Genomic DNA, 17510 nt, shown 5'->3' with positions numbered 1-17510 from the left:
CCCAGGGGAAAGGGATTGGGGAAATGTGTGCGGGCTCGTTCTAATGTGGGTAGCTGTGCCACCCTTCAGCTGTGCCCGTCAGCTCAGGGTCTCTGTGGTCTTCAGCTTTCGAGATCTTTTTGGTTAAAATGCTGCATTTTCAACGCACGAAGAGATTGGAAACTGGCCTCACTCCACACGTTAAATCTCTTTAATAACATCATCTATCTCACTGAGGTCACTTAGGGATACAAACACCGCTTTTTTGTCAAGACTCTTTGGCTGTCTCCAGGCCCCAGAGCTGGGAATTTTCACTTACCTGCCCTGAGGACCACATCTATCTGCCAGGGTGTCCCCGGCACCTCTTTGGGAGCCCCGCTTCCAGACACAGGAGCTGTGCTCACAGAGCCTCTCAGGGAGCCAGGAGTGTGCATAATAAGGACTTTGTGCTTCTCAGTATTTTTTTTAGATCTAAAAGAAACTTTCCTACTTTCCCTGCCTTTGGCTTCAGTTATTTGAAATGGCAAAAGTTGTTAAAATTCCAACATGAGAATATGTTCAATAAACAGGAAAGGAGTTTGGAAGACCCACCACTGAGCATGAAGATTAACCCCGTGGTGGCCAGTCCCTAGGTGTAGACAGTGTCCATGGCTGGCATTTGGTAGGAGTCTCTATGCAGTGGTCCTTCCTTATCACTATAACCAAGCCACTGCTATGAGTTTTGTTACACATAACATCTATTTTTCTGATATCAAACTTAAAATAAAAAACAGAAATATACAAGGTGATTTTGTTTATACACAACCTGTGTGACCACAGATTCTCTTTTAGAAGACAACATTTATTCATTCATCAAATATTTATTGAGTGTTTGATTTTATGGGGCAATAAAAAATGAGAACAAACAGATTGAAGAGCTCAAAAGCTTAAAATCCATTGGAGAAAAGAAAAATAAAGTACACAAATAAATCCAAGGTGGAATGACGAAACATTCAGGGGGACCTCAGGGTTACAGAAATTCAAAGGAAAACATACTCTTGATCCAAAAGGAAGAAATAGGAGGGACTCTTGAAGGACCTAGCATCTCGGCTTGGCCTTGAAGGGTAGGTGGGTATGGTGGGTTAGAAACGGTCACAAATTCTTTGGCATTCTCCCATTGAGAAATGGTGTCTTTGCCCCTCCCCCTGAAAACCAATGGGTTCTGTGACTGCTTCAATTAATTAAATATGGTGGCATATGGTGGCAGAGATTCATGTCACTTTCGAGACCAAGACCTGAAGATACTGGCAGCCCCCTCAGTTGTCATTTGGAACAACTGATCTTGGAATCATCTGTCTGAGAGCCATGAAGTATCCCTGTAGGAACCATCCTGAGATCCTCATACTGGAGAGACCAGCACGGAAGCCACACAAAAGCACTTCCATTGACAATCTCAGCTGAATGGACCCCAGTAAGCAGGTAATCTCACTAAGGCACCAGGTATGTGAGCACAGCTCTCCAGGACTGTCCAGGGCAGCCCACCTGCCAACTAAGCACTATCAAGTGAGCTCTAGCAACGCCATGTGGAGCAGAAGAACCATCCAGCTGAGCCCTGCAGTGATAGATGACCAGAATGGTAGGGTTCTGATTAGCACAGATGAGGGCCTGCTGGCACCCCACAGAATGAGATATTGTGGGAAAAGCCACAAAAGTGTGAAGGTGAAGAGAATGCTCAAGAATTTGAGTTTTGAGGAAATCAGAAAACTTACAGGAAGTAGAAGGGACAAAATAACTATTATACATATTGAAATGCTAAACAGAGAGTCTTGAAGGCATGTGTCATTCTACAGTCAATGTGGTGCCACTAAGATTCAATGTTTTTTAGACTTCTGATTATGGAAACTTATAAACATACACAGAAAATAGTATAATGATCCTCTATAGACATCACCACTGTGGCTCCAGTCGTGTCTAAGTGGTTTCGTAGCAAAAGAATCATCAATGTTTGCCAGTCTTTTTTTCCTGAAATACTTTTGGGCAAATCCCATACATCAGATCTTTTTTCCCATAAGTATTCCAGTAGGCAGTTCGAACACATAAGGGCTTTAACAAATAACTGTAAAACCATTTTCATGCCTAAAAAAGTAACAATCTTAATAAGACAACCATTCCATGATCACATTTCTCCTATCAAATTTCCATACTATGTTCTTATTCCTAGTTTGACTCAAGCTGAGTCCCACACTGCATTTGGTTGCTTTGTTTCTAAGGCCTCTTGTAATGAATGGCAGCGGTGTGTCAGACGCTGCCCTCCTTCCCATGCTGTTTTGTTCTGTAGAATTCCCCGGCATGTCTTAGGCTCCCCGCACCCTTACCACCATGCTCTGTTAGAACCTTATTTCTTGGGTTCCCTGGGTGGCTCAGCGGTTCAGTGCCTGCCTTTGACCCAGGGCGTGATCCTGGAGTCCCGGGATCGAGTCCCACGTCAGGCTCCCTGCATGGAGCCTGCTTCTCCCTCTGCCTGTGTCTCTGCCTTTCTCTCTTCTCTCTCTCTCTCTCTCTCTCTCTCTCTGTCTATCATGAATAAATAAATAAAATGTTTGAAAAAAAAATGAACCTTATTTCTTATGAACTAGGAGAGAGGGAGTTGGTCCCTGTGGCATTTTGAGGTACAGGATGCCACAGCTGCATTTGAAGTCAATCTGATAATATACAATAATGAGGTGTGGGCATGATGGTGGCCTGTCTGTAACGAGGTACCCTGAGCTCCAGGCCCAGGCTACAGGGTAAGGAGTGGTCACCAGGAAGTTCTGGCAAAGATAACCCTTCCTCCCGATTCTCAGGGGCTCCCTGCACATCAGGCTCCATGCCGGTGGCTTCTGGCATCAACACACTGGATAATATTCCTCGAATTTTACAGAACCACAGACAACATGTGATTTATGTACATGGTTAGTGCACAACATGGAAAGAACTGGAACCCAAAGCCTCTGTTCTCTGCTGCTGTGCCAAATGCCAAATGGCTGAGATTAAGCCCCCGAGGCTGCTCTGATAAATGGGGGGGAGGCTGCTTCTTCCAACACAGGCAGATCCCTGGGGCCCGTCCAAGACCGACTAGACCAGAGTTCCTGGGCATCTGACCCGGGAACGTGCATTGACAGGCACCTTGGGACTTTTTGACACAATTAGAGAAACACTGGAATAAGGAACGGGAGCAGCTGTAGCAGAGAGAGAACGGGGAGCCCCGCATTTGAGCTGCAGGATAAGGAATTTAAGGGAGGAGGAAGAAAAGGACTTCTCACGAGTGCCTCCTGTGTGGTTGGAATTGGCACGTGCTAGGCCGGCCTGGGTGGCTCAGCGGTTTAGTGTCGGCCTTCGGCCCAGGACATGATCCTGGAGACCTCAAATTGAGTCCCACGCTGGGCTCCCTGCATGGAGCGTGCTTCTCCCTCTGCCTGTGTCTCTGCCTCTCTCTCTCTCTCTGTGTCTCTCATGAATAAATAAATAAAATCTTAAAAAAAAAAAAGAATTGGCACGTGCTGCTGAGTAAACCACTGGAGAGGAACGTGGCTCTCAGGAGCTGACAGGTGCCTCTGGCTGGAGCTCCCCAGCCAAGCCGCCCCCAAGGAGGCCACAGTGGGGGGCTCCCACCCACAAAACACTGCTTTTGCAAAGGGCTCTTGACTTCATGGGGAACCTTCTATGGAAGCTGAAGTCATGGCCACCAGGGCTCCAGCCTTCCCAGCCCCAGGAAGCTAACTCATCCCAAGTGTGTGTGGGAGAGATGCAGAAATCCCACCACGCGGGATCCAAGGAACCCTGGGCCACTCACGTGTGAACAGGACCGAAGAACATGGGGACAGGTAGCTGCGGGAGCAGGGTGCTGTTTCATAGGTGGTGATAAGAAGTCATGACCAGCATGGAAGGCAGACAAGAACCCAGGAACCGAGGACACCTCCTTTGGAATATGGTCTAGGTGAAGGATGTCCAGTGGGCATTTTGAGAGATACACATTGAGACAGGATCGAATAGAACTGGATTCAAATGACACAGTCATGAATCAGATGCCTTTAAATAACTCTTTTTATTCATTAATATCTACCTGTTGGTAATTGTAAGTCTTTATTTTGAGGGTTTCTTTTTTAAGAGAATGAAAAATGAAACATCAATGACATTTTGTGTTTTAGAGAGAACACAGGGCTGGGGAAGGGCAGAGCAGAGGGGATGAGAGAATCTCAAGCAGACTCCCTGCTGAGCATGGAGCCCTACCTGGGGCTGGATCCCATGACCCCGAGACCATGACCCGACTGGAAATCAAGAGTTTGACCCCTAACCAACTAAGCCACCCAGATGCCCCTAAAATGTTTTTTAAAAGACGATTGTAAAAAAAAAAAAAAGACGATTGCTTCAAACCAAACTACCATGGCACATGACCGATAGGTGATGGGGAGGGGCCCCTGGCGGGTTGATAAAGTTATTTCCCGATCATGATATCATATATCTGATCGTCACACCTTTCTGTATTACATTATATTTCAATACAAATTTTCCCTGAAGAGGCTGTCTCTTTGATTGGCAGAGATAGAGAAATTTATCATAATTGGGGATGTGTAATATCCCACTTATCCAGGAACCATAAAGTCTTCTGGAAACCATTCTTGTTTTGCAAGTAAATGTGATCATGTTTATCTGCTTGGTTATCACCGTGGTTAGAAGGTATAAGCCGAGCTTCCGCACACTCTTCTGGCAATGTCTTCTCACCACAGCCTGCCACCCCCACCCCATGAAAGGTGCTGCTGGTCCCAGGGGGCCCAGGATGGTGGCTGGAGGTGGCACATTAATGAGCTCCCAGGGCAAAGGAATTGGAGCCTGATCTCAGGAAAGGTTCTTCCCATCTATGGCAATTATTTAAAAATTATTTTCTGTAGGATCCTTAATTTGACCAATTCTACATCAGTGTTCTTTTTTTTTTTTTAATCAAGGTTTGGATTTTTTTTTTAATATAGCCTCATAAAACATTAGGATTCAATATTCAGTTTGTTTTCAAATGCCCCAACTGTCTAAGCTGATTAAAGCAGACCTTTTTTTCCCTTTGGAATCTTTGAATTAGGAGAAAATAAAATCACTGTTCCGCATTTTCAACTGAAGTGGGGAAGGGATAGGTGAGGGGAGGAAATGTAGGTCTGCATCCATAAGACAGAAAAAAGAAAGTGTCCAGGGAGGTGGCCACTGTCTTACTGGCCACAAGAACTCGGTGCTGATCAGCCCCTAGTTAAGAGATGATGAGCACTAAGTTAGAAGCACATCCCTCTGGAGATCTGGAGCAGGCAGGGGGTGGGGGTGATGCCCACAACATAAATGAGAACACAATTAACATCTTTAATGCATGTTCTAAACCAAGCCAAACAGAGCCCTGGCTTTTTATTTGCTCTGGTTTTCTTCCTGCTGATACATGTCTCGCCCCGGGTTAAAATCAAGGACACTCACCGCGGTTTGCTACTGTGCCTTTTCTTTTTTCTCTCTTTTTTTTTTTAATTTTATTTATTTATGATAGTCACACGCAGAGAGAGAGAGAGAGAGGCAGAGACACAGGCAGAGGGAGAAGCAGGCTCCATGCACCGGGAGCCCGACGTGGGATTCGATCCCAGGTCTGCAGGATCGCGCCCTGGGCCAAAGGCAGGTGCCAAACCGCTGCGCCACCCAGGGATCCCTACTGTGCCTTTTCTGCTCGCCCTGACCGCTCAGTTTCCCCCAGGGTTGGTGAGCACCCCCCCCCCCCCCATCGATGGTGAGGTGCGTGACCCGGCCTTTCAGCTCTCTCTGGCACAAGCCCTGGTGATTCTGTGACACCCTCCACACGTTGCCCTCCCTCGGCCACCATCTGCGTACTGTCGCTCAGAAATAAGGTGCCGCTTTGTCACTGCGCGCAGGGGGCTACACCGACTGCGTCCCTCGGAGAGCGAATCCCGGCCGGGGGGGGGGGGGGGGTGCGGGGGCAGGCAGAGCGCTGACCAGCCGAAGCACAGAAGCAACCTTGCTGGGCGCAGAGCAGATCCTAGGCAGGAAGGGCCCCTAAAGGTAATGGGGCCTCATGGCCACTTGGTAAATGCAGGTGAGCAGCTAAGGGCAGTTGGGACAACTCTGGCTTAATTCTCTCTCCCCACCCCCCAGTGCCTGCCAATGCGTCCTCGTCCTCTGCGTTTCTGCTTCTGGCACTGGCGGGAGGGGGGCACTTCTGCCGCTCACTGGGTCTCCCTTTAGTATCTTTTTAAAAAAGATTTTATTTATTTATTTATTTATTTATTTATTTATTTATTTATTTATTCATTCATTCATTCATGAGAGACACAGGCAGAGGGAGAAGCAGGCTCCCTGTGGGGGGCCCCATGCGGGACTCGATCCCAGGACCCGGGGGTCACGCCCTGAGCTCAAGGCAGATGCTCAACCGCTGAGCCACCAGGGCCCGTGAGTATCTCCTAAGCTGCCCAGGTTACCGGGGGGAGGGGGCACACAGGGACCCATTTGTCCTGCGAACACCTAGGAGTTCCCCCAGTTCCTGGTTTCTATGGGGCAGTTTGGGGGCGAAGTCTTCCTGACCTGCGGGTCTGAACCAGACTGGGAGCCTTTCAAAATCGCACAAAACGCGGCACCGCCTAAAGCACCCCGAGGCGCGGCGCGGGAATTAGGGAAATTCCAAAGGCCGCGGTGGACGCGCAGGCGGGGGCGGGGCAGCACCCCCAGCCCGGGCCCGGAGCCCGCCGCGCCCCCCTCCCCCGGCCCCGCGGCCCTCTGCGGCCTCGGAGCCGAGGGGCGGCCCCCGGGCAGGTCCCGCCCCGGCCGGGAGGAGGGACGCAGCACCCGCCGGCCCGCGCCCGGGTCCCCGCGCCCAGTCCTCCGGCGGCGGCTGCAGGTGCGCGCTGTCCCTCCGGCCCCCGCCGCAGCCATGGCCGCCTCCTCCGCGCGGCCCGCCGTCCTGGCCCTGACCGCGCTGGCGCTGCTCCTGCTGCTGTGCCTGGGCCCGGGTAAGCTGTGCCCTGGGCTCGGCGGCGGGGCGCGGGAGGGAGATCCGACACCGGCCAGGGCGCAGGGACCCGGGTGGACACAGGGTGTTGGGTGTGGCCCGCGCACAGGTGGGGGCGGCGCGCTCGCCCCGCGCACGGAGGACCAGGGGCAGGGCAGGCTCCGGCACGCGTGGTCACCTTGGGAAAGAATGAAGGTCACGGTCGGGAGCGGGGGCGGCGGCGGGGGGCGCGCCAGCCCTGCGGGGAGCCCCGAGCGCCGCGATGCAGAGGCTCTTGCAGGCCGGCAGGTCCCTGCCAGGCGCTCCCCAACCGACTCAAGTTCCAGGTGTGCCACGCCGTTCCCAGGCCTCCCCTCCCGCCCGGGGAAGTGCTCCTAACTTCTGTGCTTCCTGGAGCCCTCAGAGAATCGGTTGAAAATTCCAGGTTCCTTCCCTATAAAATGAGCGTATTCGTACAAATCCCCCCAAATGAAGCAGTTTGGTGCAGGCATCTGAACCCGGAGTCCACAGACCCCGACTTAGGGTTCTGGCCTGCCCACACCGCCTTCCACTTGTAGGGTCACCGTTCACAACCCGGAGAGGCCTAGGGGGATCCCGGATCTCCTGCTAAGGGGACTTACTGGAAGGCACGGAATACTGGCCCAACACGTGAGACTGGTGCGCTTGCCCCTGCAGAGTAGCTGGCTAATGACTGTGGGAGACACCCTTCATAGCTTGGCTTCTGTGCTTGCTTATTCAAAACAGGTGTGGAAAAGAAACTGCAGGTGGAAGAGAGGGAGGAAGCCCTCCCTCCTCCTCTAGGAGTCCTGAGGCCAAAGCTCCAGGTCGCCCCAATAGCAGGGGACCTGCTCCACTGGAGAGAATTGCTCTCCTTCTAAATTACAACCACAGGGGAGGCTAATCAGTTATGTGATTGATCCACCTCTCCTACTTCGTTCCTCCCATTTTCAGAAGCACATCCTTTTTTTTTTTCTTTTAAGATTTTATTTATTTATTCATGAGAGACACAGAGAGGCAGAGACACAGGCAGAGGGAGAAGCAGGCTCCATGCAGGGAGGCCGATGTGGGACTCGATCCTGGGACTCCAGGGTCACGCCCTGAGCGAAGGCAGACGCTCAACCGCTGAGCCACCCAGGCGTCCCAGAAGCACGTGCTTATAAAGCGAGTGAGCACCTGCCAAAGTCATTCCTTTTCAGATTTGTGTCTTACTTCACTCATATGAAAAACAGGGCGAACAGTGTCAGGTAAAATAGTATCATCATTGAGCTGGAGTGTGAAAGTTCTTATGACATAAAATGAAAATCCTTATACACCGAGTCCCACAGGTGGCTCTTTATGACCTCCAAAAACATTTCATGGGGAAAATGATCATTGCTCCTTCTTGAGCAGTTTATTAATAGCACCTTCAAAGGGATATCCTGCAATTCTGCATCTGCTGGGAGATCTAATGTCAGGTTAAATAAATTCAAGAGTGCCTGTTAGCACCATCTAGAAGTAGTGACTGATGATGTTGGGACCAAAAAATCCATACTGTAGGAAAAAATTCACAGCTCTTCATTTTTTCATTTTTTCCCCTCAAACTAATGTGGTATCTGATTATATGTATTAATATTTATACTTCAGTGGGTAGTAATTGGCACAGTGGCCACATTAATAATTCACAATTTAGGATTTTCCCGAGCCTTTCCTTTGTACAGCTGAGATTTGGTGAGGCTTTCATTTCTGGAACCGCAGTGACACATTTGCTGTTAGAAATTGCAACGACTTCGTCAATGCCTGAATCCAGTGTTTATTTCAACATGAGGCCACATTTCATTCACTTAATGTTAAGTGCTTTTACAGAAGGCAAACAGATGGGCGGACGATACTTAATTCTGTGTGTGCCACGCTGTTGTTAAAAGATGGACAAATGTTAAGATATTAATAAACGCTAATATTAGTGGCAAGGAATGGATCTGTCTGCTTTGGCAAGTGTATTCACAGATTTCTTTATTGACTCTTAAGGTTTGATGGGAAGTACAGCCTTTAAGAGTAGTCTCCCTCCAATCTAATTAAATAATCCTCTCTACAGGAGCCCCGTCAAGGGCTCATCTCTGCTTACGTACTCTTGATGGGGAACATCTTTGGGGTGACTCACCCCATCTTTGGGGTGGCTGCCTAGGTGTTGGAAACCTTACTTTATGCCCTAATCTATGGCCCAAGTGTGTTTCTGGAAACAACTTGCTGACTCGTTTTCTCAGATCAGATTCCACTGTATTAGTTAACGTAGTTTAAAATGTATATATTATAAATATCTGTAGCCAAATCATTTGAAGGCTTGGTAAATTTTTAACAAAGTTTGTGCATTCTTAGTGAAAGTGACTAGTAATGCTTATTTTTAATCCCTGTGCCAAATTTTGGAGTTGAGAGGGTTGTTGGTAATAAATGTATGATGTACCAAAAAAAAAAAAAAAAAATCCCTGGCTCCTAGAGATTGTTCCCAGCCATGCTCCCTGGCTGACACATCCCCTCTAAAGGCAGTGGGGTAGCCTTCAAATCCAGATGCCTACAGAGGCTAATAGGCTCTTTGTGGACCATGGGGGTGTGCTGAGTGACTCGGGGCCCAGAGCATTCAAATTCAGATTTTGTAAACACTGGGTGCACTCATAAAACACAGCTCCAGGTAAAGCTCAGCTGCAGGCAGCTAATCTGTGGCCTTTGGTCACACGTGTGGCTTTTTCCCCCAGTTACATAGTCAATTCTTTAAGCAGGAGGGGTTCTTAATCTTATCTGGGTCCCAGACACTTTTTGAAAGTCTGGCAAAAACTATGGCTCCTATTCCCAGGAAACTGTATCTTTGCAGAAGCAAAAACCTGCTGTGAAAGGTGGACAGGACACCACTTCCTCCATCCTGGGGCCAGACCATCTCCTTACACCTGAACATGCTCTGCTCGTTATTTGGGAGGTCGGGCTTTTCTCCTGGATGCTTTAGACACCCCTTCACCGGATAAGCCTTGCACCTATGTATAGGGCTTAAGGATCAGAGGTGTCTACAGATCCTCACCTCTGCTCACCAGGAGGAGGAGGGTGTCCTACCAGGCCAGGTTTTCGATTCAGATGTTTAGGCTGATTAGAAATACTTTCAGAACTGAATATAAATAACAGCAAATGGTACCAATGATGCCAAACTGGGAAGATAATCCAGGTAAGCTGTAAAACTGGGCTGGATTTTTTTAAAGAGCTAAAGTGCATTCCTTGGCTTGTGGCAGCATGAGTTCTTGATAGCTGCCCACCTCTGCCTTCACATGGCTACCTTCTCTGTACCCTCGCCCTTGCCTCCAAAGATCCCAGCCATCGGATTCAGAGCCCACTCTAGAGCCAGCGTGATATCACCTCATTTTAGTTAGTTAACTGAGATCCTTGATTATACCTGCAAATGCCCTATTGCCAAATAAGTCCACATTCAGAGGTTCTGGGTGGATGTAAATTTGGGGGGATCACTATTCCATTTGCTCTACCACAAAAAAAGGGAGAGTCTGCAGGAAGGTACACATGACAGGTGGCCTCACCGTAAGGTATATGTAAGGGGCTAAAAGAACAATGTCATTTCTCCCAGGGAGTATCTCAAATCCTAGCGCCCCTGGTCAGCCATGGTCATGGTCACCAATATGAGCCACTGGCAGCCTGAATTGCTTTTCCTGCACGACATGGAATGCAGCAAACATGAAAACCGTGATACCACCAGGTTGCCAAGTGGTGATTTTTTTCCACCTCTGATTTTTGCACTTGGGAAATTAAAGTGTACAGTGCAACTCTGACCTGATTTCTATCTTCTTTCCGTTAGGTGGCATAAATGGGAATAAACTCAAGCTGCTGCTTCAGAAGCGGGAAGGTAAGCAAACCCCACACGGATAAGGGCGGCATTCTTAATGGATCCCAGTGAAAGGCCATGTTGAGTGTGCTCACTGGGGTCTTGTATTTGGAAAATCGGAAGTGTTTACTCCTTGAAAGATTGGCAGATCTGAAGGGCTTCGTCTGTGGGTATGTGTGTGGTATTTTATTAGGTAAATATTATTGCCAGTAAGTGTTTGAAGATTGTTTTCCTGAAAGCTGTCAGTGTGGACTCCAAAATAAAAGAAACAGTGCTACTGTGTTAATCGAATGCTCTGTGTGTTAGAACCATGATGCCCTTTATCTGAATTTAGAGCATATCCTCTAGAGAACATCGAACCTCCATCAGTGAGGTAGACTCGGATTAGCACTATTTGGTGTTCTGTGTCTAATTAGCCCTCTGGGGCAGGGTGGCACAGAAAAAACTGTTTTGTTACTAACACCTGTTGTGAAAAAATACTCCTATGATGAATGTGGTGGCAGCGGCAAGATGTTTAAAGCAGAGCAGGCTGGGAGCCAGGCACTCTGAGTCCCGGGCTCACCAGAATCAGGTAGATCAGTTGGACCGATCGTGGGGTCTTGTGAAGGCCATCTCCCCTCGGAACTGTCATGTTTTCCTGTAAAATAAAGAAGTTGTCTAGCTCTTGAAAATCAGGAGTGGGACCACATTTCTGGCGTGAGCCTTTGATCCCGTGTTTGTCCCTCCTCGGCCCTACCCTCCCACCCCCACGCAGTTAAGAGCGGTTCTGGCAGGTGGGAGTCTGCTCCCTGACCATGGGGGCCCCTCATGCTAGTCACACGCTCCACAGCCCCCTCCAGAGATTCCTCAGGTGCCGAGTACTTGGGGTCCTCATAGGGGCAGAGGGCTCCTGAGGGAGCTCCCAGCATCTTCCTTAGCATTTCCAACCGCTCCCCAGGCCCTGGCCAATCCCTGATCTCCGTGCCGGGCAGCACACTCCTCCAGGACACCTGGGGTGATGGAAGCTCTGGAAGGGCCGGCCTGTCAGAGGTGGGAAAGCACAGACCACCAAGACACTCCTGAGTCCTGATGCACATCCTCAGCTTTTTTTCAAGTCAAGCCTAGAAACACATATTGAGCACCCACTATGTGCAAAGAGTTGTAACAAACCCTGAACTGAACGGGAAGTGAGGAAACAAATCCACTGCTGCTCTATCCATGTGACCAAGGGACTCATAGAGCTTCTCTCCCAATGTCCATGCGCCCTTCGTAACAACACCAAGATGGGGACTGTCAATCCAGTTTGCTAGATGAGGGGGTGGAGAGCAGGGATAAGCCAAGCGGCACAGCTCCTCCTGAGCACTTCCTGCAGAAGTGGTGCCTTTTAAACAGTTGTGACCGCAGTGGGAAGATGCTGGGAGAAGCCGTGTATACCAGTACCCTCCAAGACTCAGTCAAATTGTCGATGATCTGTGAGGCCCACGCATGGTAGCCCAAGGTGGGCCTGTCCCAGCTCCCCAGCCTGAGAGCTCACCAGCCCACCAGCTTGGGCTATTGTTTTCATTCTCTTTTCTTCCTGGTCTCCTGAGCAAGCACGGCATCTTCATGCTCGCACATATAAGGAGTATCCACTTGTGTGGCCATACAACTAGATAGTTGTGTCTAAACACCTAAGGGGTAAGCCGCCAGCCCCTGCCTGAGACCTGGGGTCTAGGCCTGGTGAGTAGCTGCAGAGGATGGGCTAAAATTTTGTCTCTCCCTCGTACCCTTGAAGTTGGGGGATGGCCTGTGCCCCTTTATAGGGCTGCACCCAAATGGAGAACTTACTGCCAAGGGGCATGGAGTCCAGTGACAGGCAGCTGTATTTTATCCCATGTGATGTAAGAATGAACTTCAGAATCAAAACCACCTCTTGCAGGGTGGGCTTGGGGTCTGGGATAGATACTAGTGACTCACCCCAATAAGAAAAGAAATCATTCCTTCTACCTTGGGGGGTGGGGAATTGATCATTTCAGCACCTGCTCCAGCTAAGACTAACGTGGCAGTGGGCGAGAGCAAGGCCAAAGAATTCTTGAGCGGCCTGAAGCGCCAGAAGCGACAGCTGTGGGACCGGACTCGGCCAGAGGTCCAGCAGTGGTATCAGCAGTTCCTCTATATGGGTTTCGACGAAGCGGTGGGTATTCCTGCCTCCTGGAGGCCTGGCTCCCTTCAGGGCAGTGTGGTGGGGACAGCAGCTTGGTGGGGAAATAGGGCACAGAAAATTAGCCTTCGTAACACACTCCAAAGGATGAGCCCCCATTGTATGCCAGGTCCTACCCAGGCACCGGATAACATTTCCATCAGGATATAGGGATATCAGCTGGAATTTTTCATCACACCACAAACAAATGGGAATCTCTTCCAACACGAATGGGAAGCAGGATTCCAGAAAAGTCGTCATCCAAAATGGCAGGGACTTAAATTCATCCCAGAATCCGATGTAATGTATCTGCATTGTTTTGCCTGGGTGTCTTTAAAATAACTCATAACACCCCCCCCCCCCAAAAATTTGCAGCTTTACCTCTCCCGTATGTCAGAAACAACAAGATCGATGCAAAGACCCCTGTGGACGATGGGAAGAGATAAAAGGTGACTTTTTAACAGAGATGGGTCTTTGCAGATGTTTTCGGAAAAATCTGGCAATGCATTTGCAGGGAAAGTTGGTTCCATTCTGTTCATGGGTCCAGGCAGGGAGGTGAATGGATGTCTTCGCCAAGTCAAGGAAAAAGAATGTTTACAGTGACAGACTCCCAGCGGGGAGGTACAGGTGAGGCAGCGGCAGAGCAAGCTGGCACAGAAGCCAGTGTACAGAGTGCCCGGCAGGGCGGCGCTAGCGGAGCGCTCTCCTGGAGGCTCGGCGGCCTGGAGAACACTCAGCCCGCCACCCCATGCCCCAGGGCGTGGGGGCAGATGACGGGCAGCATCTCCCAGCAGGGGTAGCTGGAAATACTTTCCTAAATGGCCCAAGATTCATACTGTGCATCGAGGATGTATAAGATGTTGCAATAGATGGAAAAAAAATTAAACTCTTTAGAAGCCTCATTTTTAATGGCTGCATAAAGTGCAGTCATGTAACTGGATTATAATTTCCTTCCCATTCCCAACCATTGGGTATATTGGTTATTCCCTAATTATCTTCCTGTGCAAAAAGCTAAACACCTACATCTAGACTCCGTGCCAGGCAGGAATCTAAGCACTTGTATGAATTCACTTATGGTCATAACCACCCAGAAGGCAGGTGCTATGACTCGCATCTTCGTGTGTAGTTTGTTTCGTACTTGGTGTTGTGTTCTTCCCAGTGGAGTTGCTGAGGCAAAAGGTAGAATCACTCGCAGGTCTTTAGGCTTGTCGGATTGCACATTCCCAGCAGCCATGTGTGAGAGCACCAGTCTTCTAGCATCTTCAGCACCACCTCGAATTCTCATTGAAAATTAAAAAAAAATAATAATAAGTACTTGCTTGAACATGAAAATGGTATGTCATTTGTAGTAATTTGTATTTCTTTGATGCAGTCCTTGAAAATGGGCATTAAAAGTGTAGCATGGAAATGGCTAAAATAATGACTGGTGACAAGGTGAGAATAAGGTGAGGATCCATAAGATTAGAACTAAATATTCACAGAAGAGACTAGAAGGAAATACGCCAAAGTGTCAGTTGTGGTTGTCTTTGGCAATGGAGTTACGATCCCCCCCTCGACTCTGTCACACTCCCACGTATCGATTTATAAAATATAAGTCTGTGTTATTTCTGTGCTCATAGAACAATTTTTTAACTTCTTGAAACCCTTGACATTTCAAGGTCTGAGTTTTGCCAAAACTTCAAACAAGATTATAAAATGCCAAAAACCAAGGAGCAAGATGATTTGCTGCAATGTTGTGAGGAAAGCAAACATTCTCACTTTCCTGGCTGAGGCAGAAGGAGGGCTGAGCAGAGGCCAGAGCCCCTGGGGTTCAGCAAACAGAGGAGGGGCAGACTGCGCTCACCAGCGTGGCACAGGCTGACCCAGGGTTCACCTGAAGCGGGTGGCCACAGAGAACAGCATCGTGGGCGAGGCCAGGCCTTCCGGCCTCAGGGAGTGCCCAAATACTCATGGTACCCGGCAGTCTTATTAAATACATTCCTGCGACCCAACCACCGGAAAATTCCATCCAGGCAGTGTGGACGGGTGCCTGAGAACGTGCACTTCATAGCATCCAAGAGATTTGGATGCAGGGGTGCACTGGGCGCACTTTGAGAAAAATTGGACCCAAATTTGTAGGTACCCTGCAAGCTCCCTAGGTCATCCTTCTCTTGTCCCCACCTTTTCGGCCTCACGCCAAACCTCGAACCAAGTTGTCGGCAGAGTCGTGTGCACGTGCCCATCTACGTTCATCCTGTGCCTTCACTACCAACAAAGAATTAGTCTTTCTTTTAAGAGAGGCACCGACGGCAAAGACCTGTTACCCCGGCTGTAAAGCTGAAAATCCTTCTTTGCTTCTCACTCGATTCAGTTCTCCCCCTTCCCTTTTATCCCTGCTCACTGCCACTGTCTCTTTTCATGTGACTCTCAGCAGCTGTCAGCTTCATGAATGCAGGGACTGTGTCCTACTTCGGGTGGCCCTTCAGTGCCAAGCACAGAGCTGACGGGCTGGGCCCATTTAGTCAGTGTTTGTGGAATGAAGAAGTGCAGCCGTGCACGCTCGAACTACGCATGGGTATAAAAGGTCATCACTGCAAGGTCGTGCGGCTGAAACATGCCAGGACAGTGGCTGATTTAACTTATGGAGCATCTACGCCGTGCACTTGAGGGGCCAGGCGACAGGACAGGGTGGGGAGAGAAGGCAATGTCTGCAAGATGTGTGCAAGAAGAGGTGTACCGTGCCCAGGGGGCAGCCCCAGTTATTGCGATCTTTGGGAGATGTCCATTTTATTTCCCCAAAAAAGAGAAAAATATTGAAGTGTTGGGTACATTAAGAACTCAAAGGGCAAACGTTTACAGGGGTTCGGATGGGCCCTGCCCTGAGGGCAACGGCTTTTACCAGCGCTCTAGCTGTCTGCTGACCTCCAAGCTATCAAGCCAAGTGGTTCTTGGTAAGAGTTGTTCATGGTTGAAGAAAAGCCGTCACAGAGAAAAGTGAGAGATACGATGTGGTGGTGGGGGGGGGGGCGGGGGGGCGTGTCCTTAAATCCGTTCTCTGCTTTTCTCTTTTTCTCCAGAAATTTGAAGATGACATCACTTACTGGCTGAACAGAGATCGGAATGGGCACGACTATGATTACTACCAGCGTCACTATGACGAGGACGCCGCCATCGGTCCCCAGAGCCCCTACAGCTTCAGGCACGGAGCCAGCGTCAACTACGATGACTACTGACCACCCCTCGGCCCTCGGCGCCCCAGCCGCGGAGGTGACCCACTGGGCTGCCTTGCACACGTGGCTTCCGCTGGGCTTTACTCCAGCAGATCTTTCCTACCCCCTTTCTGCAGCCAGGAAGGAAGAGTTAAGCAATATAAATGCCTTTGATATTTCATGCAAGTGCCTGACATCGCATTTCATTTAAAAAATAGAAATAAAAGCAGTTTGTTAAAAACAGAAGTCTCAGAATTCATTCGGTTGGGAAGCAGGCTGGCCACAGTTTTCATTCCCTGGATTTTGTCAGAGTCGGAGCCTCATCCAAGAGGCAGCTCTCTGTTACCCCTACCCTGCCGGGATCCCTGCCACCCCCCCACCCCCCCGGGGCAGGCCATGGCACTGAGCAGGGGTCTTTGGTTGGTTAAAATTCTGCCCCTGCTAAACGCAAGGTAGGAAGCCAGCGAGAGAATCTGGTCAGAAGTTATTTAAGGTCACAGAACACGGCTTGGAGTATTCTAATCATCCCACAGGTGTTGGAGCCCTTGCTGGGCCCCAGGCCCTGAGCTCGCGCTGGGCCTGTTTAAGTCGATCATGCAGGAAATGAAGGATAATAAGGAAAAAGCTGAAGCTTGGGTGAATTCAAGGCCTCGCTTCTCTTAAAAGAATTAGAGCTTTGCCAATGAATTCAAGAAATATTTAAGAACACACTTTACGTAGTCTTTAAACAACCTGAGTAGATGAAAGAGAAAAGTGGGGTGGGTGTGAGGAGAGGGAGAGAGGAAGGAAGGGTGGGGGGCAGAGGGGGTTAGGAGGAGGTCATGAGGCATTGCTGATGGAGGGAGTCAGGTCACAGCCTGTGCGATGCTGGAGGTTAGGGAGCACTCAAAATGGTCTTACACTCTTGTGGGTCACAGACCCCTCTGACAGTCTGATGGAAACTTTTTGTTCTTTCTCAGAAAAATGGTGATTTTGTTTATAGTCCCTGAAATACATCTCCATTCACAAATCATGAGTAATTAAAAAAAAAAAAAAAAAGCCGGCTTAGTAGGAAGTAGTGGCTTCAGGAGAGTGATGTTTATGGACACTCGTAACATCTGCCTCTAAAGGTAATTTTGTTTCTTCCTTTAGAATCCTTACAACTTTTAAGAATTTTCACAAAGTATTCATACCATACAATTTACCATTTTTAGGTGTAGTGTATAGTTCAGTGGCACTGAGTGCTTTCACATTACTGTGCCCATCACCACCATCCATCTCCAGAACTTGTTCATCTTCCCTAACTGAAAATCTAGCCCCGACAGCCCTCCCTCCCGGCTCCTGGCAGCCCCCAGT

At 49.2% G+C, this 17510-nt stretch overlaps 1 protein-coding gene across 1 annotated transcript; it reads left to right on the top strand.

Moving 5' to 3' along the window:
• The first annotated feature begins 6817 nt into the window (after positions 1–6817).
• ECRG4 (ECRG4 augurin precursor) lies at positions 6818–16416 on the top strand. Its single transcript, XM_025992371.2, has 4 exons — positions 6818–6980; positions 10803–10850; positions 12824–12981; positions 16044–16416. Exons 1-4 carry the CDS (start codon positions 6902–6904, stop codon positions 16197–16199), a joined length of 441 nt encoding a protein of 146 aa, XP_025848156.1. The 5' UTR covers positions 6818–6901; the 3' UTR covers positions 16200–16416.
• The last annotated feature ends 1094 nt before the right edge of the window (positions 16417–17510 follow it).

The sequence above is a fragment of the Vulpes vulpes genome, chromosome 16 (genome assembly GCF_048418805.1).
Source record: "Vulpes vulpes isolate BD-2025 chromosome 16, VulVul3, whole genome shotgun sequence".
NCBI lineage: Eukaryota > Metazoa > Chordata > Mammalia > Carnivora > Canidae > Vulpes > Vulpes vulpes.
Note: the sequence above shows the minus strand (reverse complement) of the source record. Positions and strands in the feature narration are given on the sequence as shown.